Source organism: Thalassophryne amazonica, chromosome 8, assembly GCF_902500255.1.
Source record: "Thalassophryne amazonica chromosome 8, fThaAma1.1, whole genome shotgun sequence".
In the NCBI taxonomy this organism is placed as follows: Eukaryota; Metazoa; Chordata; class Actinopteri; order Batrachoidiformes; family Batrachoididae; genus Thalassophryne; species Thalassophryne amazonica.
In genome coordinates, this window is record NC_047110.1 from 85,724,033 (window position 1) to 85,742,020 (window position 17,988).

At 38.8% G+C, this 17,988-nt stretch overlaps 1 protein-coding gene across 2 annotated transcripts in view; it reads right to left on the reverse strand.

Moving 5' to 3' along the window:
* Positions 1 to 17,988, reverse strand: part of abtb2b (ankyrin repeat and BTB (POZ) domain containing 2b) — a 128,845-nt gene that overhangs the window by 46,063 nt on the left and 64,794 nt on the right. The window contains exon 2 of one of the 2 annotated variants that reach the window (XM_034176869.1): positions 8,930 to 9,079. The exons of the other annotated variant lie outside the window; for it this stretch is intronic. Within the exon in view, the coding sequence (XP_034032760.1) occupies positions 8,930 to 9,079 (150 nt within the window). The remainder of the gene's footprint in view (positions 1 to 8,929; positions 9,080 to 17,988) is intronic. 2 annotated transcript variants of the gene reach the window in all.

Sequence of the window (17,988 nt, forward strand, 5' to 3'; positions counted from 1 at the left end):
AGCCACCATGCTAAACCGGCTAAGAGCTAGTAGCTGCGCTAAGCTAGCAGATTCCTAAAAACACACAAAGTGAATAATGTGTAAATAATTTAGAGGTGATTCAGCAGAGGGAGTGCTTTAGTTAAGGTACGTGAAGATTACACTGTGAAACAAATCGTTATCTAGTTATCTAGATCAATCTAACTGCGCAGATTAAACAGCTAACAGATACAGCAAAACATCGCTGTGCTCCAGAACAGGAAGTGATACAATACCACAGTGAGAGCCAACCACCAGTAGAGGCAATCTACTAGTGGCGGCTACATCCATGGGTAGCGTCGGCTACATCCGGGGCTGGCAGCGGCGGCGACATCTGAGGCTGGAGGCGATTACATCTGAGGCTGCCTACGGCTACATCTGTGGCTAGCGGTAGCTACGACCATGGCTGGGGGCGGCTGTGATCGAGGTTGGCAACGGGGAGGGTTGGTGTGCGGCTACCGGACCTGTGGTGGTGGAGGCTACTGGTGAGAATTGTTTTTGCAATCTAGACATCTAGAAATTGTCTAGACACTCTCTTGACCAGATCAGCGTCAGCGTCACTTGTGGCAGCGTCACTCCAACAGCGACAGACGGCTCAGAGGCGGTTCATCCAGGCCGCGGTATCGGCGGAGGTGGTTCATCCAGGCCCGCGGCGTCGGCGGAGGTGGTTCGTCCGGACCCACGGCATCGGCGGAGGTGGTTTATCCAGGCCCACGGCGTCTGTGGAGGCGGTTCATCCAGGCCCGCGGCGTTGGTGGGGGTGATACATCCAGGCCCGCGGTGTCGGCTACACCCGAGGCGAGCGGCGGCTACATCCACGGCTAGCAGTGGCTACATTCAGGCCTGCGGTATCGGCGGAGGTGGCTCGTCCGGGCCCGCGGCATTGGCGGAGGTGGTTTATCCAGGCCCGCGGCATCAGTGGAGGCGGTTCATCCAGGTCTGCGGCATCAGTGGAGGCGGTTCATCCAGGCCCGCGACATCGGTGAGGGCGATATATTCAGGCCCGCGGCATTGGCTACATCCGAGGCTAGCAGCGGCTACATCCGCGGCTAGCGTCGGCTACATCCGGGGCTGGCAGCGGCGGCGACATCTGGGCCTGGAGGCGATTACATCTGAGGCTGCCTACAGCTACATCCGTGGCTAGCGGTAGCTACGACCGTGGCTGGGGGCGGCTGTGATCAAGGTTGGCAACGGGGAGGGTTGGTGTGCGGCTACCGGACCTGTGGTGGTGGAGGCTACTGGTGAGAATTGTTTTTGTAATCAATAGTGGCCATACTGAGCCACGATAGTCGGCATGGCACCACCCAGGAAAACAGATAAACTCGAGGAAGATATAGAGGAGATAAAGACCTCATTACACTGTATATCAAAAGACATGTCTAATTTAGACAAACTGATGGTGGAGATTAAAGAACTCCAAAATCTGGTTAAAGAGAAGGACAAGATCATTAAGAAACTTGAGCAACGTGTAGATGAACTTGAACAATTCACTAGAAAAGATGATGTTATAATATCTGGACTAGAAACAAAACATCGGACATATGCAAGGGTGGTGGATTCTGGTGGAGCTTGTGGGGAGGATGCACCACCTGAAGAACGACAATCACTGGAACAACAAGTTACAAACTTTTTATATCAAAAAGGTGTTGTCATCCATCAAGACACGATATCAGACTGTTATACTATTCCAACTAAAGATAGAAAAAATAAACTATCTAACATTGTTATACGATTTACAAGCAGAAAATATAAAAATGAGTTATTAAGACAGGCAAAGAATTTGAAAGGAACGAGTGTCTATATAAATGAGCATCTAACTAAAAAAATGCAGATATTGCTAGGGAAGCAAGACTACTAAGAAAACAGAAACATATTGTTGCTACATGGATCTGGAATTGTAGGGTGTGGATTAGAGTAAAAGAAGGAACAAACGGTATACAAATCAAAAACATGGAGGACCTTACGAAATACAGACCTGAATAGACAATCAAATATGACGTCTGTTGGTAATTGGACCAATAAAAAATCAGAACAAACATGGAAACAGATGATAAAATATATGACATAGACACTAATATTGATGAAAGTATATTTGACTTAAAAACGATTGGTTGTGAGTATTATACAGTAGAACAGCTGAATAGTGAAAAAATTGCAGAAGATACCCTGTCACTCATACATATAAACAGCCGAAGCTTGTATTGTAAAATGTCACAAATAAAAGATTATTTAAATCAGTTTAAAAACAGATTTAGAATTGTTGCAATCACTGAATCTTGGCTTAAAGATGATCTCATGGATGAAGTTCAAATGGAGGGATATGAGCTGTATTTTGTAAACAGAAGATATCAAAAAGGCGGTGGTATTACTCTGTATACAAAAACAGATCTGATGTGTACAATTGTTGAAGAAATGACAATTATGAATGATGTCATAGAAATTGTAACAGTGGAACTTGTACATGAAACATCTAAGAATATTCTAATCAGTTGTGTATACAGAGCACCAGATTCTTGTGTTGTGAAATTTAAAGATAAAATAAATGAATTATTCCATCAAATTAAAAACAAAACGCTTTTTATGTGTGGGGACTTTAACATTAACATAGAAAGCTCCAGTTGCCAAAGATTAAGTGATTTTGTGAATTCAATGTATAGTTTGGGGTTATTCCCCTTGATAACAAAACCAACCAGAATTACATCACAAAGTGCAACGGTAATCGATAATATATTTACAAACAGAACAGATGAAATTATCAAGAATGGGATCTTCATGACAGATATTAGCGATCATTTACCAATTTTTTCAATATTTAAATATAAAAATAGGTACAACAAAAAAACTGTTATAAACTTTAAAAGAGGTAAGTCAGTAAAAGCCTTAGAGGCATTAAAATATGACCTTAAAAATCAAAATTGGGAAGAAGTTTATGTCAGTGATGTTAATGTAGCATATAACTCATTTATGAAAATATTGATGAAATCATACAATAAAAATTGTAAATTAATTGAAATTAGTAAGAAAAGAGTAAATAAACCATGGCTGACAAAGGGAATAAAAAATGCTTGTGCAAAGAAAAACTATTTATACAGGTGCTTTTTAAAATTGCAAACAAAGGAATCAGAACATAAATACAAAAAATATAAAAATAAACTATTAACAATAATTAGGAAACAAAAAAAAGATTATTACAGTGAACAACTAAATAAGAGTAAAGATAATATGAGGGTAACATGGGGAATTATAAAAAGTGTGATTGATAGTGATGGAGAGAAAGCAACTATTCCAAATTACTTTGTTAAGGAAAATAAAGAGATATATGATATAAAAGAAGTTGCAAATGGATTTAATGATTATTTTTCAAATGTAGGATCAAGTCTGGTGGGAAATAAACCAATAATAGAAGATAAATTACATACATTGGTAAATACGGTCAATAGTATTTTCCTGGACAATGTGGAAAAAGATGAAATAAGAAATATTGTAAAAAACTGTGTAAGCAAAAGATCAACTGACCATGAAGATTTAGACATGATGACTGTAAAAAGTATAATAGAAATTGTTATTGAACCATTTACTTATATTTGTAATCTGTCTCTGTCAACTGGGATTTTTCCAGATGAAATGAAAATTGCTAAGGTAGTCCCATTATATAAAAATGGAGACAAACATAATTTTTCTAATTACAGGCCAGTATCATTGCTTCCACAGTTTTCTAAAATTATGGAAAACATTTTTGTGACAAGATTGGATAAATGTATTGAGAAACATCATATTTTAAATAATGCTCAGTATGGATTTAGAACAAAACATTCAACAGCTATGGCAATTATGGAACTAACAGAGAAAATATCAACAACAATAGATAATAAGGATTATTTTGTAAGTATTTTTTATCGACCTGAAAAAAGCTTTTGATGTTATAGACCACTCAAGATTGCTTCACAAGTTACAACAATATGGAATAAGAGGTGTTGCACATCAGTGGGTAAAAAGCTACTTAGAAAATAGAGAACAGTTTGTTCAGATAAATAATACCAAATCAAACTGTGTAACATTATTTATGGAGTACCACAAGGATCGGTACTTGGACCCAAACTGTTTATTTTGTATATCAATGATTTTGTGAATGTATCCAATGTGCTTGGCAGCATTTTATTTGCTGATGATACAACGCTGTTTTACTCTGGATCAGATATACAGGAAGTAGCACAAGTGATAAATACAGAGTTGGAAAAAGTTAAACATTGGTTTGATATAAACAGATTGTCACTAAATATTAATAAGACAAATTTTATATTGTTTAATGACAGAGTGAAAAAAAATAATGTGTCATTACAAAGAGATGGGATGGATATACAAAGGGTAAAAGAAATGAAATTTTTAGGAGTCATGATTGATGAAGATCTTACATGGAAGTCACACATAAATTACATAAAAGGAAAAATAGCAAAAGCCATTGCTGTTTTGCATAAAGTAAAATATTCATTAAATAGTTATGTTTTATTAACATTGTACAATTCATTGATTGTCTCATATTTAACTTATTGTGTAGAAATCTGGGGATCAACATATACAACCTATATACAACCTTTATTTATTTTGCAGAAAAGAGCTTTAAAAGTGATTAGTAACAGTGGTTTTAGAGATCCATCTAATCCATTGTTTATTAAGTATATGGTACTTAAATTTCATGATTTAGTCGATTTGAAAATATTACAAACAATGTACCAAGTTAATAAAAATACTAATAAAAATAAAAAAGAGTAAGTAGTTATAAATTGAAAGGAATAGAAGTCTTTAAAAAAAAAACATGCTTTAGAACCAAAGTAAAGGAAAGGAGTATTGCAGTAAATGGTGTCAAATTATGGAACAATCTTAATAAAGAAATTAAAGAATTAAGGTCGCTTAAATTATTTAAAAAAGGTATTAAATTAGATGTATTAAGTAAGTATGAAACTATGAAATAAGTCAGTGGGCTGCAAGAAAGTAAAAAAAAAAAAAAAGGGAAACTGTTAATAATGTTTGGAGTGTCTTAAGTTTAAATGTAACCTGCCAGAGATGTAATCTATTAATTAATGGTCATAATTATGAAATGGGTCAGTGGTATGTGACAAGTTAAAGAAATGCAATCTGTTAAATAATGTTGACTATGATGCTGGATATTGAAAGATTGTATTGTTAAAAGGGGCAGAAATCATAAGACTTGTTCTTCTTTCTGCTCCTTTTCATTCTGGTATTGTGGTGCTTTGTTTTTGCTTTTCTGTTTTTCTTTTAAATGAATAAAATATTTAAAAAAAAATGTCATGGCTAAGTCATTGGTCATTTTGGATTTTCCATTGTTGATTATGTGAACAAAATGTTACTGAAGCAAAAAAACAAAAAACAAACAAACAAACAAAAAAACTATATTACTGACAGAAAAAGCTTGACAAGTATGGTTCCTCAATCTACACATATATCAGGCATAAAACCTGTGCCAAATTAATATATTGATGTATGGAAGCTCCACTGAGGCGACCCGGAGCAAAGGCAGTAGCAGCCAAAAATAACAAAAAACTTACATCCTTGTGTACAAATTTCTTGCAATCCTGACAACTCATGACTGATTTTTTTCATTACTGTGTTGACCTCACTGGGTAATATATTATTAACTGTTGATAAGTGGTCGATATGCAGTAACCCTTTACTGGGAGCTAATGTATAAAAACTTTGAAAATAATATGCATATTGACAAGCTCTTTCTGTAAGCAGTTATAAGGTTAAGACAGCTTCAAATCATGAAAAGTTACATTTTTCTCATCTGAGTATAGTCATATAACCACAATATGTTCAAGCTGTAAAGTTCTCATCAGTACATTTACTTGGTCAGAAAACAGATATTTTAGGCTAATTTTGTATCATTCTACATCTTCTGTATTTAAAGATGGGTTTATACCTCAATGTGGATGGGAATGGGAGATTTTAATAGATCCTGATTATGATTATCAGTCTGATTCTTTGTAGATTCCCTTATTGATTTCTGATCTTCCCTGTGTGTAAAGAAGTACATCTACACAGGTTTTCAGTGTTAATGCAGCTGTTTTCCTTGTGACTAAAGTTTAGTCATGACGCATGAGTTTTTGCAACACTTGACTTTAAGAAAACATGGTGATGATGATAAGAGGAACTGATAATGTCTGAGGCATACAATTCCAATGGACTGAAAAATTGTGAAACAGTTCTGAAATGGAACCGGTGTCACAGGCCAAACGGTCCCGCCTAAAAATTGGTTCGCCCTACCTCCACCGCGCATGCGTCACTTCGGCCCACAGCAGCTCGTTTGAGACGGAGTCTCTTCACCCAAAGCGATCAAATGGATTAATGGGATTATTAACCATCAGATTACATGACCTCTTAAATTCTAAAGTCAGTTTTAAGCACAAACGAGGTGATAATTGATGACGCTTTGAAATGACGGACGTGCAGTGAATGCAGCAGCAGCAGCTCGTGTAGATGCGGCACACTGATTGCTTCCTCTGTCTTTTATTATGAAATAATGCTGAATTTATGTGGAAACGATTGTTGTACAAAAGCTTCAGATATCTGTTGCTGAGACAGATGATGACTGGAGTGCAGTTTGAAGCAGGAACCAGGTGATAATTGGTGAACTGCGGCTGATGGCGCATGCATAGTGAAGGCGAGGGACCGATTTTTAGGGGGGAACGTTCAGTCTGTGACACCGGTTCTTGATTCCCATACCTACCCTTGACATTAATATGAGTACTTCAAGATTACAGACACATTTAGAGGTGACACAACGTTCTGATAATTCACAGACTAACTTCCATCATTTGATAGAGTCCAAGTGGAAAAAAACATTTGTCACACAACATTTCATGTTGAGAATTATCCAATTAGACAGTTTGAAAATGGGAGGGATTTGTTAAGACACAAAACCTGAACTTTCATCTCAGATGTTTGACCACCTTCCTATGAGCAAATAAAAAAAATATTCCACAACTGTGACATTTGGGAAATGACAATGACTTTCTTCAGCTAACATTAAAACACACACCTCTAAATGATGAAAGTTTCTAGTGGTGGCGTAACAGACAAGGACAAGTTTTATATGACTGAGTCGTCATCTAATCACCAAATCATGTTTGAACTGATTAAAGGCAGTAATCCCCACAATCCCCCAGTAATCTAGTATTAAATGTATTTTGGTGTTTTGATGAAGGAAGATGCATAGAAATATAAATACAAAAACTAGCCTTTTAAGCACTTATATTATACATATATGGATAAACAGCAGTACATTTCAAATACTGACACAATATCAGAACTTGAAAAACAGATTTTTCTCATTCATTGCAACAGTAATTCTACTGCTTCAAGGCCCTGACTGTGTCTGAGCGAGCAGGTGTCAGGCAGACTGATTTAGCCTCTGTTTACACCAGTTCTGAAGAGCTCAGTTTTCTTGGGTCATAAATGCTGACTTAGTAAGGGTGGAAATTTAACACAGAACAAAAATGTTTTCTATTAGAAACATCTTAAAATTAAAAGGGACTCAGTACTTCCGGCCCAGGATTTCTGCTTTCTATCATCACCAGTGCCTCCAGTTTAAACAACTACATGTACAGTGGACCACAGTGTGTGTGTGTGTGTATATACCTAAACCAACATTAGGCAATAATTTGCTATTTAAACAAAGTGGGCACTAAACTGACAACTGTAATAGCTGTAAACCAGCAACAATACTTGACACTGCGTCACACCAGGTGGAAGACAGCCCCCCCACCCCCCTCAGTCTTTTAAACATTCAGCGGTTCATGATGACAAGTTTTGTTTTCTTTTGATACAACAAAGATATCCATGAGTGAATCCAAGCTATTGGGAAGAGATCCAGACATAGAGTAGTATATCCTGATGAACAGCAAGAGAATGATGTCTGAGAAAAACCAAAAATGTCCAAAACTTTCCCCCATGGTGCCAGACTAGGAAACCCTCAACTCAACTCAACTCAACCTTTATTTGTAAAGCAAGTTTAAAAGGACAGCAGTCGACCAAAGTGCTGTACATAATTAAAAAATGGGCACCAAGTTAACCCCAATCATAAATAAATTAATTAAAAATAACAATAAAATTACAACAGGCAATAAAACAGATAAAAGTCAAAGTAAAATAAAGAGTAAAAAGTAGTAGGAAATAACTTACCAACCCCTAGAGCAAGCACACAGGCAACAGTGGTAAGGAAAAACTCACTCTGATGATATTGAGGAAGAAACCTCAAGCAGACCAGACTCAAAGGGGTGACCCTCTGCTTGGGCCATGCTACCGAAAGACTACAAATAAGGTAAATTTGTCAGCATTAAGCAACAGGAAAAACAGAAGAAATACAAAGGTGAAACAGAGAAGTTTCACCTTAGTAGATGTTTCACTGAAACCGCAGAATCCCAGATAATTTTATAAAAAAAATAAATAAAAAAAAATCAAACAAACTACCTGTCGTCAGGGAGATGGCAGCAAAACAGATTTTACAACCTCACAGAAACTGCTAAGAAAGAAAGAAAGACTGAGGGGGGAATAAAGATTTACAGTCACTTTTGTTCACAGTAAGTCTTGTAGGTAAAATGTGTTGGCACTACAGATTTGTACAGCTCCAGCTCCAACTCAAAAGTCGTGTTTATTCCAGGCCAGACCCAACATTTTCAGCAAGTTTCACAAAATTCCATTCACACAATCCTCTCTCTCTCTCTCTCTCTCTATCTCTCTCTATTTCTCAAAAACAGGGTTCAAAATTTTCTGGCCCACAAATTCGTTTTTTGTTTGTATGTTTTTGAAGATTTGCCCTGAAAGGTACTAGAGTCTACTCCCAGTCAGACAAGGTCCTGGACCACACGTACCGGCCTCAACTACATGCACTCACTGAGCTCAGAGATGCTGCCAACACAAGTAGCCAGCAGGGACTGTTCCAGAGTCCTCAGCTCCAGCTGGGCGTAGGCATCCTCTCTGGTCTCCACAGACGTCTGCTGGTTCTCTGTATAGGGACTGAAATGGGCCGGAAGAGACAGGACACCTATGGAGATGAAGACAGACAGAATTCACAATTAATACGATACTTTCATATTAAATGCAAACAAGAACCCTTATATCCACACTGCTCCTACCGAAGTCCCAGAAACACTTGTTGTTTTTCGGGTTCCTGTAAAAAGTAATTCACACTACTGTGAGCAAACACAAATACGAGTCTTGGTGTTGACATATTCAAGTAAACAAACAGAGCCTTTTGTGCAATAAAACAAATGAACCAAATGTGAACAGACTTTTTTATTTTTAGAAAAAGGCAAAGCCATAGCCTGCAGAGAAACAAGTACTAAAGCAAACTACACTCACGTTAGGAATTCAGTGTAAATGCAGAGAGCAAGTCTGATGAGATTTCAGTCAAGTCAGAATGGTTTTAGGCTACTTGATACACAACAGTTCTAGTCAACGCCGATTATCTGAAATATATGCTGGAATACTACAGTACATTAGTTCAGGTTTCCCCTCAGTCAGTCAATCAATCAATCAATTTTTTTTTTATATAGCGCCAAATCACAACAAACAGTTGCCCCAAGGCGCTTTATATTGTAAGGCAAGGCCATACAATAATGATGTAAAACCCCAACGGTCAAAACGACCCCCTGTGAGCAAGCACTTGGCTACAGTGGGAAGGAAAAACTCCCTTTTAACAGGAAGAAACCTCCAGCAGAACCAGGCTCAGGGAGGGGCAGTCTTCTGCTGGGACTGGTTGGGGCTGAGGGAGAGAACCAGGAAAAAGACATGCTGTGGAGGGGAGCAGAGATCGATCACTAATGATTAAATGCAGAGTGGTGCATACAGAGCAAAAGAGAAAGAAACAGTGCATCATGGGAACCCCCCAGCAGTCTACGTCTATAGCAGCATAACTAAGGGATGGTTCAGGGTCACCTGATCCAGCCCTAACTATAAGCTTTAGCAAAAAGGAAAGTTTTAAGCCTAATCTTAAAAGTAGAGAGGGTGTCTGTCTCCCTGATCTGAATTGGGAGCTGGTTCCACAGGAGAGGAGCCTGAAAGCTGAAGGCTCTGCCTCCCATTCTACTCTTACAAACCCTAGGAACTACAAGTAAGCCTGCAGTCTGAGAGCGAAGCGCTCTATTGGGGTGATATGGTACTACGAGGTCCCTAAGATAAGATGGGACCTGATTATTCAAAACCTTATAAGTAAGAAGAAGAATTTTAAATTCTATTCTAGAATTAACAGGAAGCCAATGAAGAGAGGCCAATATGGGTGAGATATGCTCTCTCCTTCTAGTCCCCGTCAGCACTCTAGCTGCAGCATTTGAATTAACTGAAGGCTTTTTAGGGAACTTTTAGGACACCTGATAATAATGAATTACAATAGTCCAGCCTAGAGGAAATAAATGCATGAATTAGTTTTTCAGCATCACTCTGAGACAAGACCTTTCTGATTTTAGAGATATTGCGTAAATGCAAAAAAGCAGTCCTACATATTTGTTTAATATGCGCTTTGAATGACATATCCTGATCAAAATGACTCCAAGATTTCTCACAGTATTACTAGAGGTCAGGGTAATGCCATCCAGAGTAAGGATCTGGTTAGACACCATGTTTCTAAGATTTGTGGGGCCAAGTACAATAACTTCAGTTTTATCTGAGTTTAAAAGCAGGAAATTAGAGGTCATCCATGTCTTTATGTCTGTAAGACAATCCTGCAGTTTAGCTAATTGGTGTGTGTCATCTGGCTTCATGGATAGATAAAGCTGGGTATCATCTGCGTAACAATGAAAATTTAAGCAATACCGTCTAATAATACTGCCTAAGGGAAGCATATATAAAGTGAATAAAATTGGTCCTAGCACAGAACCTTGTGGAACTCCATAATTAACTTTAGTCTGTGAAGAAGATTCCCCATTTACATGAACAAATTGTAATCTATTAGACAAATATGATTCAAACCACCGCAGCGCAGTGCCTTTAATACCTATGGCATGCTCTAATCTCTGTAATAAAATTTTATGGTCAACAGTATCAAAAGCAGCACTGAGGTCTAACAGAACAAGCACAGAGATGAGTCCACTGTCCGAGGCCATAAGAAGATCATTTGTAACCTTCACTAATGCTGTTTCTGTACTATGATGAATTCTAAAACCTGACTGAAACTCTTCAAATAGACCATTCCTCTGCAGATGATCAGTTAGCTGTTTTACAACTACCCTTTCAAGAATTTTTGAGAGAAAAGGAAGGTTGGAGATTGGCCTATAATTAGCTAAGATAGCTGGGTCAAGTGATGGCTTTTTAAGTAATGGTTTAATTACTGCCACCTTAAAAGCCTGTGGTACATAGCCAACTAACAAAGATAGATTGATCATATTTAAGATCGAAGCATTAAATAATGGTAGGGCTTCCTTGAGCAGCCTGGTAGGAATGGGGTCTAATAAACATGTTGATGGTTTGGATGAAGTAACTAATGAAAATAACCCAGACAGAACAATCGGAGAGAAAGAGTCTAACCAAATACCGGCATCACTGAAAGCAGCCAAAGATAACGATACGTCTTTGGGATGGTTATGAGTAATTTTTTCTCTAATAGTTAAAATTTTGTTAGCAAAGAAAGTCATGAACTCATTACTAGTTAAAGTTAATGGAATACTCAGCTCAATAGAGCTCTGACTCTTTGTCAGCCTGGCTACAGTGCTGAAAAGAAACCTGGGGTTGTTCTTATTTTCTTCAATTAGTGATGAGTAGAAAGATGTCCTAGCTTTACGGAGGGCTTTTTTATAGAGCAACAGACTCTTTTTCCAGGCTAAGTGAAGATCTTCTAAATTAGTGAGACGCCATTTCCTCTCCAACTTACGGGTTATCTGCTTTAAGCTACGAGTTTGAGAGTTATACCATGGAGTCAGACACTTCTGATTTAAAGCTCTCTTTTTCAGAGGAGCTACAGCATCCAAAGCTGTCTTCAATGAGGATGTAAAACTATTGACGAGATACTCTATCTCCCTTACAGAGTTTAGGTAGCTATTCTGCACTGTGTTGTTATATGGCATTAGAGAACATAAAGAAGGAATCATATCCTTAAACCTAGTTACAGCGCTTTCTGAAAGACTTCTAGTGTAATGAAACTTATTCCCTACTGCTGGGTAGTCCATCAGAGTAAATGTAAATGTTATTAAAAAATGATCAGACAGAAGGGAGTTTTCAGGGAATACTGTTAAGTCTTCTATTTCCATACCATAAGTCAGAACAAGATCTAAGATATGATTAAAGTGGTGGGTGGACTCATTTACTTTTTGAGCAAAGCCAATAGAGTCTAATAATAGATTAAATGCAGTGTTGAGGCTGTCATTCTCAGCATCTGTGTGGATGTTAAAATCGCCCACTATAATTATCTTATCTGAGCTAAGCACTAAGTCAGACAAAAGGTCTGAAAATTCACAGAGAAACAGTGAGATCAAAACTCACCAACAGCTGAGTATTAAGACCCAACATCCCCTACTGTGACATTTACTTGTACTCACACAACAACAACACCTAAAAACACAAAACTTACAAACATCAGTTTTAACTGTTTGTGCAGGAGTCCAACAAATTCACAGGCTGACTTAGAGGTGAAAAGATACAAAACACCTACTGAGTTACACATTTGGCCTTAAATGGCATTGAATATAGACAATTTTGTTAAAGTAAAATAACCTGGGACATCCTTATCAAACAAACTACTAATTACAAAACCCAGTCTTAAGGCATTGAAAAAAGTTGACCAGAGACTGCCAGACTAGTTATCAGACTAATTTATGACAATAAGAAGTGAAATGAGATTGTTCAGCGCTGTCCACCTCCTGAGGTTAAACAAATTAGCATATGATCATTTTTGTGGAGGTGGCAGATTCATTAAACTAAAAGCAACATCTGGATGTGCAAGAACCCGAGGGCACGGCAGAGATTTACACTCATCTTTCCCTCTGGAAGAAGACAAAGTAATCTCATCATTTTGCTTATTTACTATGGGCGATTTTGGACATAAACATCTATATGTCTACGATATGTGTCATGTGTCTGACTGACTTAAATTTTTTACACAAGGCAGGGTGTCAATGAGGCTCAGCTGTCCTCCTAGATCATGCAGGCCTCTGTATGGATCTGGATTGTAACATTTCAAGAATTCTTTACTGCAGGTACAGTAGTGCTCAGAATAATAGCAGTGCTATGTGACTAAAAAGATTAATCCAGGTTTTGAGTATATTTCTTATTGTTACATGGGAAACAAGGTACCAGTAGATTCTTTAAATTCTCACAAATCCAACAAGACCAAGCATTCATGATATGCACACTCTTAAGGCTATGAAATTGGACTATTAGTAAAAAAAAAAAGTAGAAAAGGGGGTGTTCACAATAATAGTAGTGTGGCATTCAGTCAGTGAGTTCGTCAATTTTGTGGAACAAAGAGGTGTGAATCTGTGAACGTGTTGAACATGCTTTTCTCTTTGAAAGCCTGAGGAAAATGGGACGTTCAAGACATTGTTCAGAAGAACAGCTTAGTTTGATTAAAAAGTTGATTGGAGAGGGGAAAACTTACACGCAGGTGCAAAAAATTATATGCTGTTCATCTACAATCATCTCCAATGCTTTAAAATGGACAAAAAAACCAGAGACGCGTGGAAGAAAACGGAAAACAACCATCAAAATGGATTGAAGAATAACCAGAATGGCAAAAGCTCACCCATTGATCGGCTCCAGGATGATCAAAGACAGTCTGGAGTTACCTGTAAGTGCTGTGACAGTTAGAAGACGCCTGTGTGAAGCTAATTTATTTGCAAGAATCCCCCGCAAAGTCCCTCTGTTAAATAAAAGACATGTGCAGAAGAGGTTACAATTTGCCAAAGAACACATCAACTGGCCTAAAGAGAAATGGAGGAATATTTTGTGGACTGATGAGAGCAAAATTGTTCTTTTTGGGTACAAGAGCTGCAGAGAGTTTGTGAGACAACCCACAAACTCTGAATTCAAGCCACAGTTCACAGTGAAGACAGTGAAGCACAGTGGTGCAAGCATCATGATATGGGCATGTTTCTCCTACTATGGTGTTGGGCCTATATATCGCATACCAGGTATCATGGATCAGTTTAGATATATCAAAATACTTGAAGAGGTCATGTTGCCTTATGCTGAAGAGGACATGCCCTTGAAATGGGTGTTTCAACAAGACAATGACCCCAAGCACACTTGTAAACGAGCAAAATCTTGGTTCCAAACCAACAAAATTAATGCCTCGCAGATGTGAAGAAATCATGAAAAACTGTGGTTATACAACTAAATATTAGTTTAGTGATTCACAGGATTGCTAAAAAAGCAGTTTGAACATAATAGTTTTGAGTTTGTAGCATCAACAGCAGATGCTAATATTACTGTGAACACCCCCTTTCCTACTTTTTTTTAGTAATAGCCTAATTTCATAGCCTTAAGAGTGTGCATATCATGAATGCTTGGTCTTGTTGGATTTGTGAGAATCTACTGAATCTACTGGTACCTTGTTTCCCATGTAACAATAATAAATATACTCAAAACCTGGATTAATCTTTTTAGTCACATAGCACTACTATTATTCTGAACACTACTGTAGACTTCAGACAACTTTATTGATCCCAAAAAAAGGGCAATTACGTTTACACTCAATTACCTCAGACAAGATACAGCAATTAATCCACAATTATTACTTGTTTACCGTAATAATGGCACACATCAAAATTAAAGACAACACATATACATTTGACATTGTTTATGTGCACTAAACTTGAAGTAGTCCGTCTTCCGAATTGAGGCAAAGTGGGTGAAGGCAGCAGCAGGGGGCCCACGCCACCCAGCCTGGGGGTTGAAGGCTGCAGCAGTAAAAACCGCGCTGCCTTTGAGGTAGCAAGGAGGAAGCCAGGGTGGGGGGAGTGGAGAGACACGGAGGGGGGGTGGTATAGGGATGGAGGGAGGGAGACGTGTCGTGTGCAGATGAGTTAAATTTTTGTCAATTTCTGTCCGTGTGTGTGTAAAGTCTGACAGTTTCTGTCCATGTGTGTAAAGTCTGATGTTGCTAGGCAACAGCAGGCTGGGGGGGGTGTAGATGAGAAGGGGGGGGCCGAATTCCTTCACCAAGATCCTTCTGGAGGAAGAGCAGGGAATTTGGCCTTCAGGGGCCGATAAGGCTGCCATGTTGATGTTTGGCAGAGATACAGAATTCTATTTACTGCACCCCTGACCGTCGAGAGTCCAAATTTATGAAGAATATTCTCTGGTTCTCAGCAGTACATTCCTTTGCAATGCAGTGATTTGCTCCGAGATTGAATCCATTTTGCGTTTGAGTTCAAGAGTTCACGCAGTCTAAGATTACACAGCATTGCCCAACTCATTAATTATGATGGACTGATGAGTGGACAAAATTCTGGAAGCAGCCGTCTGGGTAGGTTCCATCTGGGCACGCAGGGTCCGCAAACCCTGATCTCCCTTGTCGAAAACAAATGGTGTCAATGGTGTTGAGAGACCAGCTGATCAATTCCATAGTTAATCCAAATCATAATTTGAAGAATTCATAGTCTGGTGAAGCTGGGACTTTGAAGGTCGGAGCAGAGATAGAGAGCAGAAAGGAGGAGAGGAGAGGGGAGGAATGCGACCGTCCTTGCCGGAGTCCCAAGCTGTACTGTAGATATCTCTAATGACAGGCTTCTAACTGATTAAAATGTTTCCTTATCAACAAGTATCAACCAGGTCTGAATCCACAACTACCTTTTTTTTTAAGCTGCTAGAATTTCAAGTTTTGCCAAAAATGTCCAATAATATACCAAATTCTAAAATTACAAAATATCTACCAAACTGCATGAAATAACTTTGTTGTGACTTATTCACTTGGATAGGTTGTGTAAAAAAAAAAAAAACAGACTTACACAACTGCCATACTAATCAAGTTATTGTGTAAATAAAATGGAGCAACCGATCAGTCAGTCTTAACCTTTATTTTAGCCTCAAATCCAGGAGTGAGGTTTGTGCTATGCCTGAGATGCTCATTAAAGCAAAGTAGACAACCAGTGCAAATCTGTGATTTATGAACCAAGTAGGTATCAGGACAATGGTACTTCATATACTTCTGGTTCCTCTCCTTCTACCCCAAAGGGAAAAAGATGCAAAGGCAACAGTCCGTAAAATTATATTCCCATTTGTGTCAAGCAAGTGGTGTCCTCTGTGTGAAGAATGAAAGAAACACACACACACACACACACACCACACACACCACACACACACACACACACACACACACACACACACACACACACACACACACACAACACACACACACACACACACACAAGAACATGGAAGTTTATTTTAAAATGTGAAGCAAACTGAATCTGGACAGGGAAGCAGAATATTTCAAAACCACTATAGTTTAACCAATAACACTTCCAGTAAACACATTTGTAAACTACAGGAATATGACTTAACACTGCTTCAGCCTCTCTGGGCTCTCAAGGTCAAAATGATGGCTCAAGAGGAACATTTATTTCAACATAGGGTGCAGACATCAATACCAACCAAACTGGGAACAGTAGAGAAAGTTTGTTGGTGGGTTGTAAGAGTTCTCCTTGGTGAGATATAATAATGAAGAGTCCATTGCATTCTGCCAGGCATCCTCCCCCTGCTCTTTTTATTGATTGCAAGTGTTTCATATTAACTAAGAATTGTTGTTACTGATCTTTAGATCACTTTGTCATTGTCCTTTAGTCTACAGGACCAGTAAGTCCTTAATGTGTAAGCCTGAGGGCGTATATATAGTTGATAATGTATGTAGCACAGCGACTCTGTTTGTTAACCCCAGCAGAGATGGTCTACTGGTTAAGCGTGGGCATGAGACTAGAGGATCCTCAGTTCAAGTCCCCGTTAGACCAGAAAATCATTAAGGCCTCTTAGGCAAAGTCTTTAATCTTCCAGTTGCTCCCGATGTGCAGTTGAGTGCCTTGCAGGGCAGCACCCTGACATCAGTGGGTGAATGGGTAAATGTGAGGCGCCACTGTAAAGCACCCTGAGCTACTGTTGCAGACATAAAAGCGCTATATAAATGCAGTCCATTTACCATTTGGGAGTTAAACCTCATGCGAAAAGTGGAATTATCAATGTTTTCAAAAGAGTATTGGAAGGGGCGCACTTTCAGGGCAAAAGAAGAGGGTTTACCACCATTACCTTTAATACTAAGGCCCCTACCGTGACAATTTACAGAGCAGTCTGAAGTACATTCAGAATGTTTCCAAATCCATAGTTACATGGCACGTAATCTGAGCACAACATAAGGTGCAGTGCACAAAGGTATTGCCTTTATTATCTTAATTATTCATGGAAGCGTTTTGGGTCGAGCCATAGATTACACCAATCAGACTATCATTTACAATAATAGTTATGTGTGTTTGAACCTGGGTGCTTTAATATATTTAAATGATGGACTTGGTAGGTGACAGAAGTGAGAGGTCTTCTACCAAGGCAAATGACCTGCTTGCGTAGTTGCATCAGCTCATGTATGGGAGTGACATCCACCACAACCTCCTGAGGGAAAGCAAAGCCTTGTTCCTGTAACACCTGCTCCTCCTTCATCTTAATCTACCCCAAGCTGCTGTCTCCCCCAGCTTGATCTGAGTACATTTGCTATGTAATCAAAGTAGACACTAGCTGTGAAAATGACAAGTGCATCATTAGGAAGCTACAGATGATACATGGTGGGTATAAGACAGGAGCCTAAAGGGCTTTTCACACTGAGCATGCAAATGTAGCGTGCATCGCTCTAAAACCCATTACTTTCAATGAGAAGCATTGCAGTGTGACGCTGAAAAACTGAGCTTGCGCAACGTTCCACAGGGAGCATGCACCGCCGCTTGACGTCAGACTCACTGCGGTCAAAGTTAAACTCAATCCAGC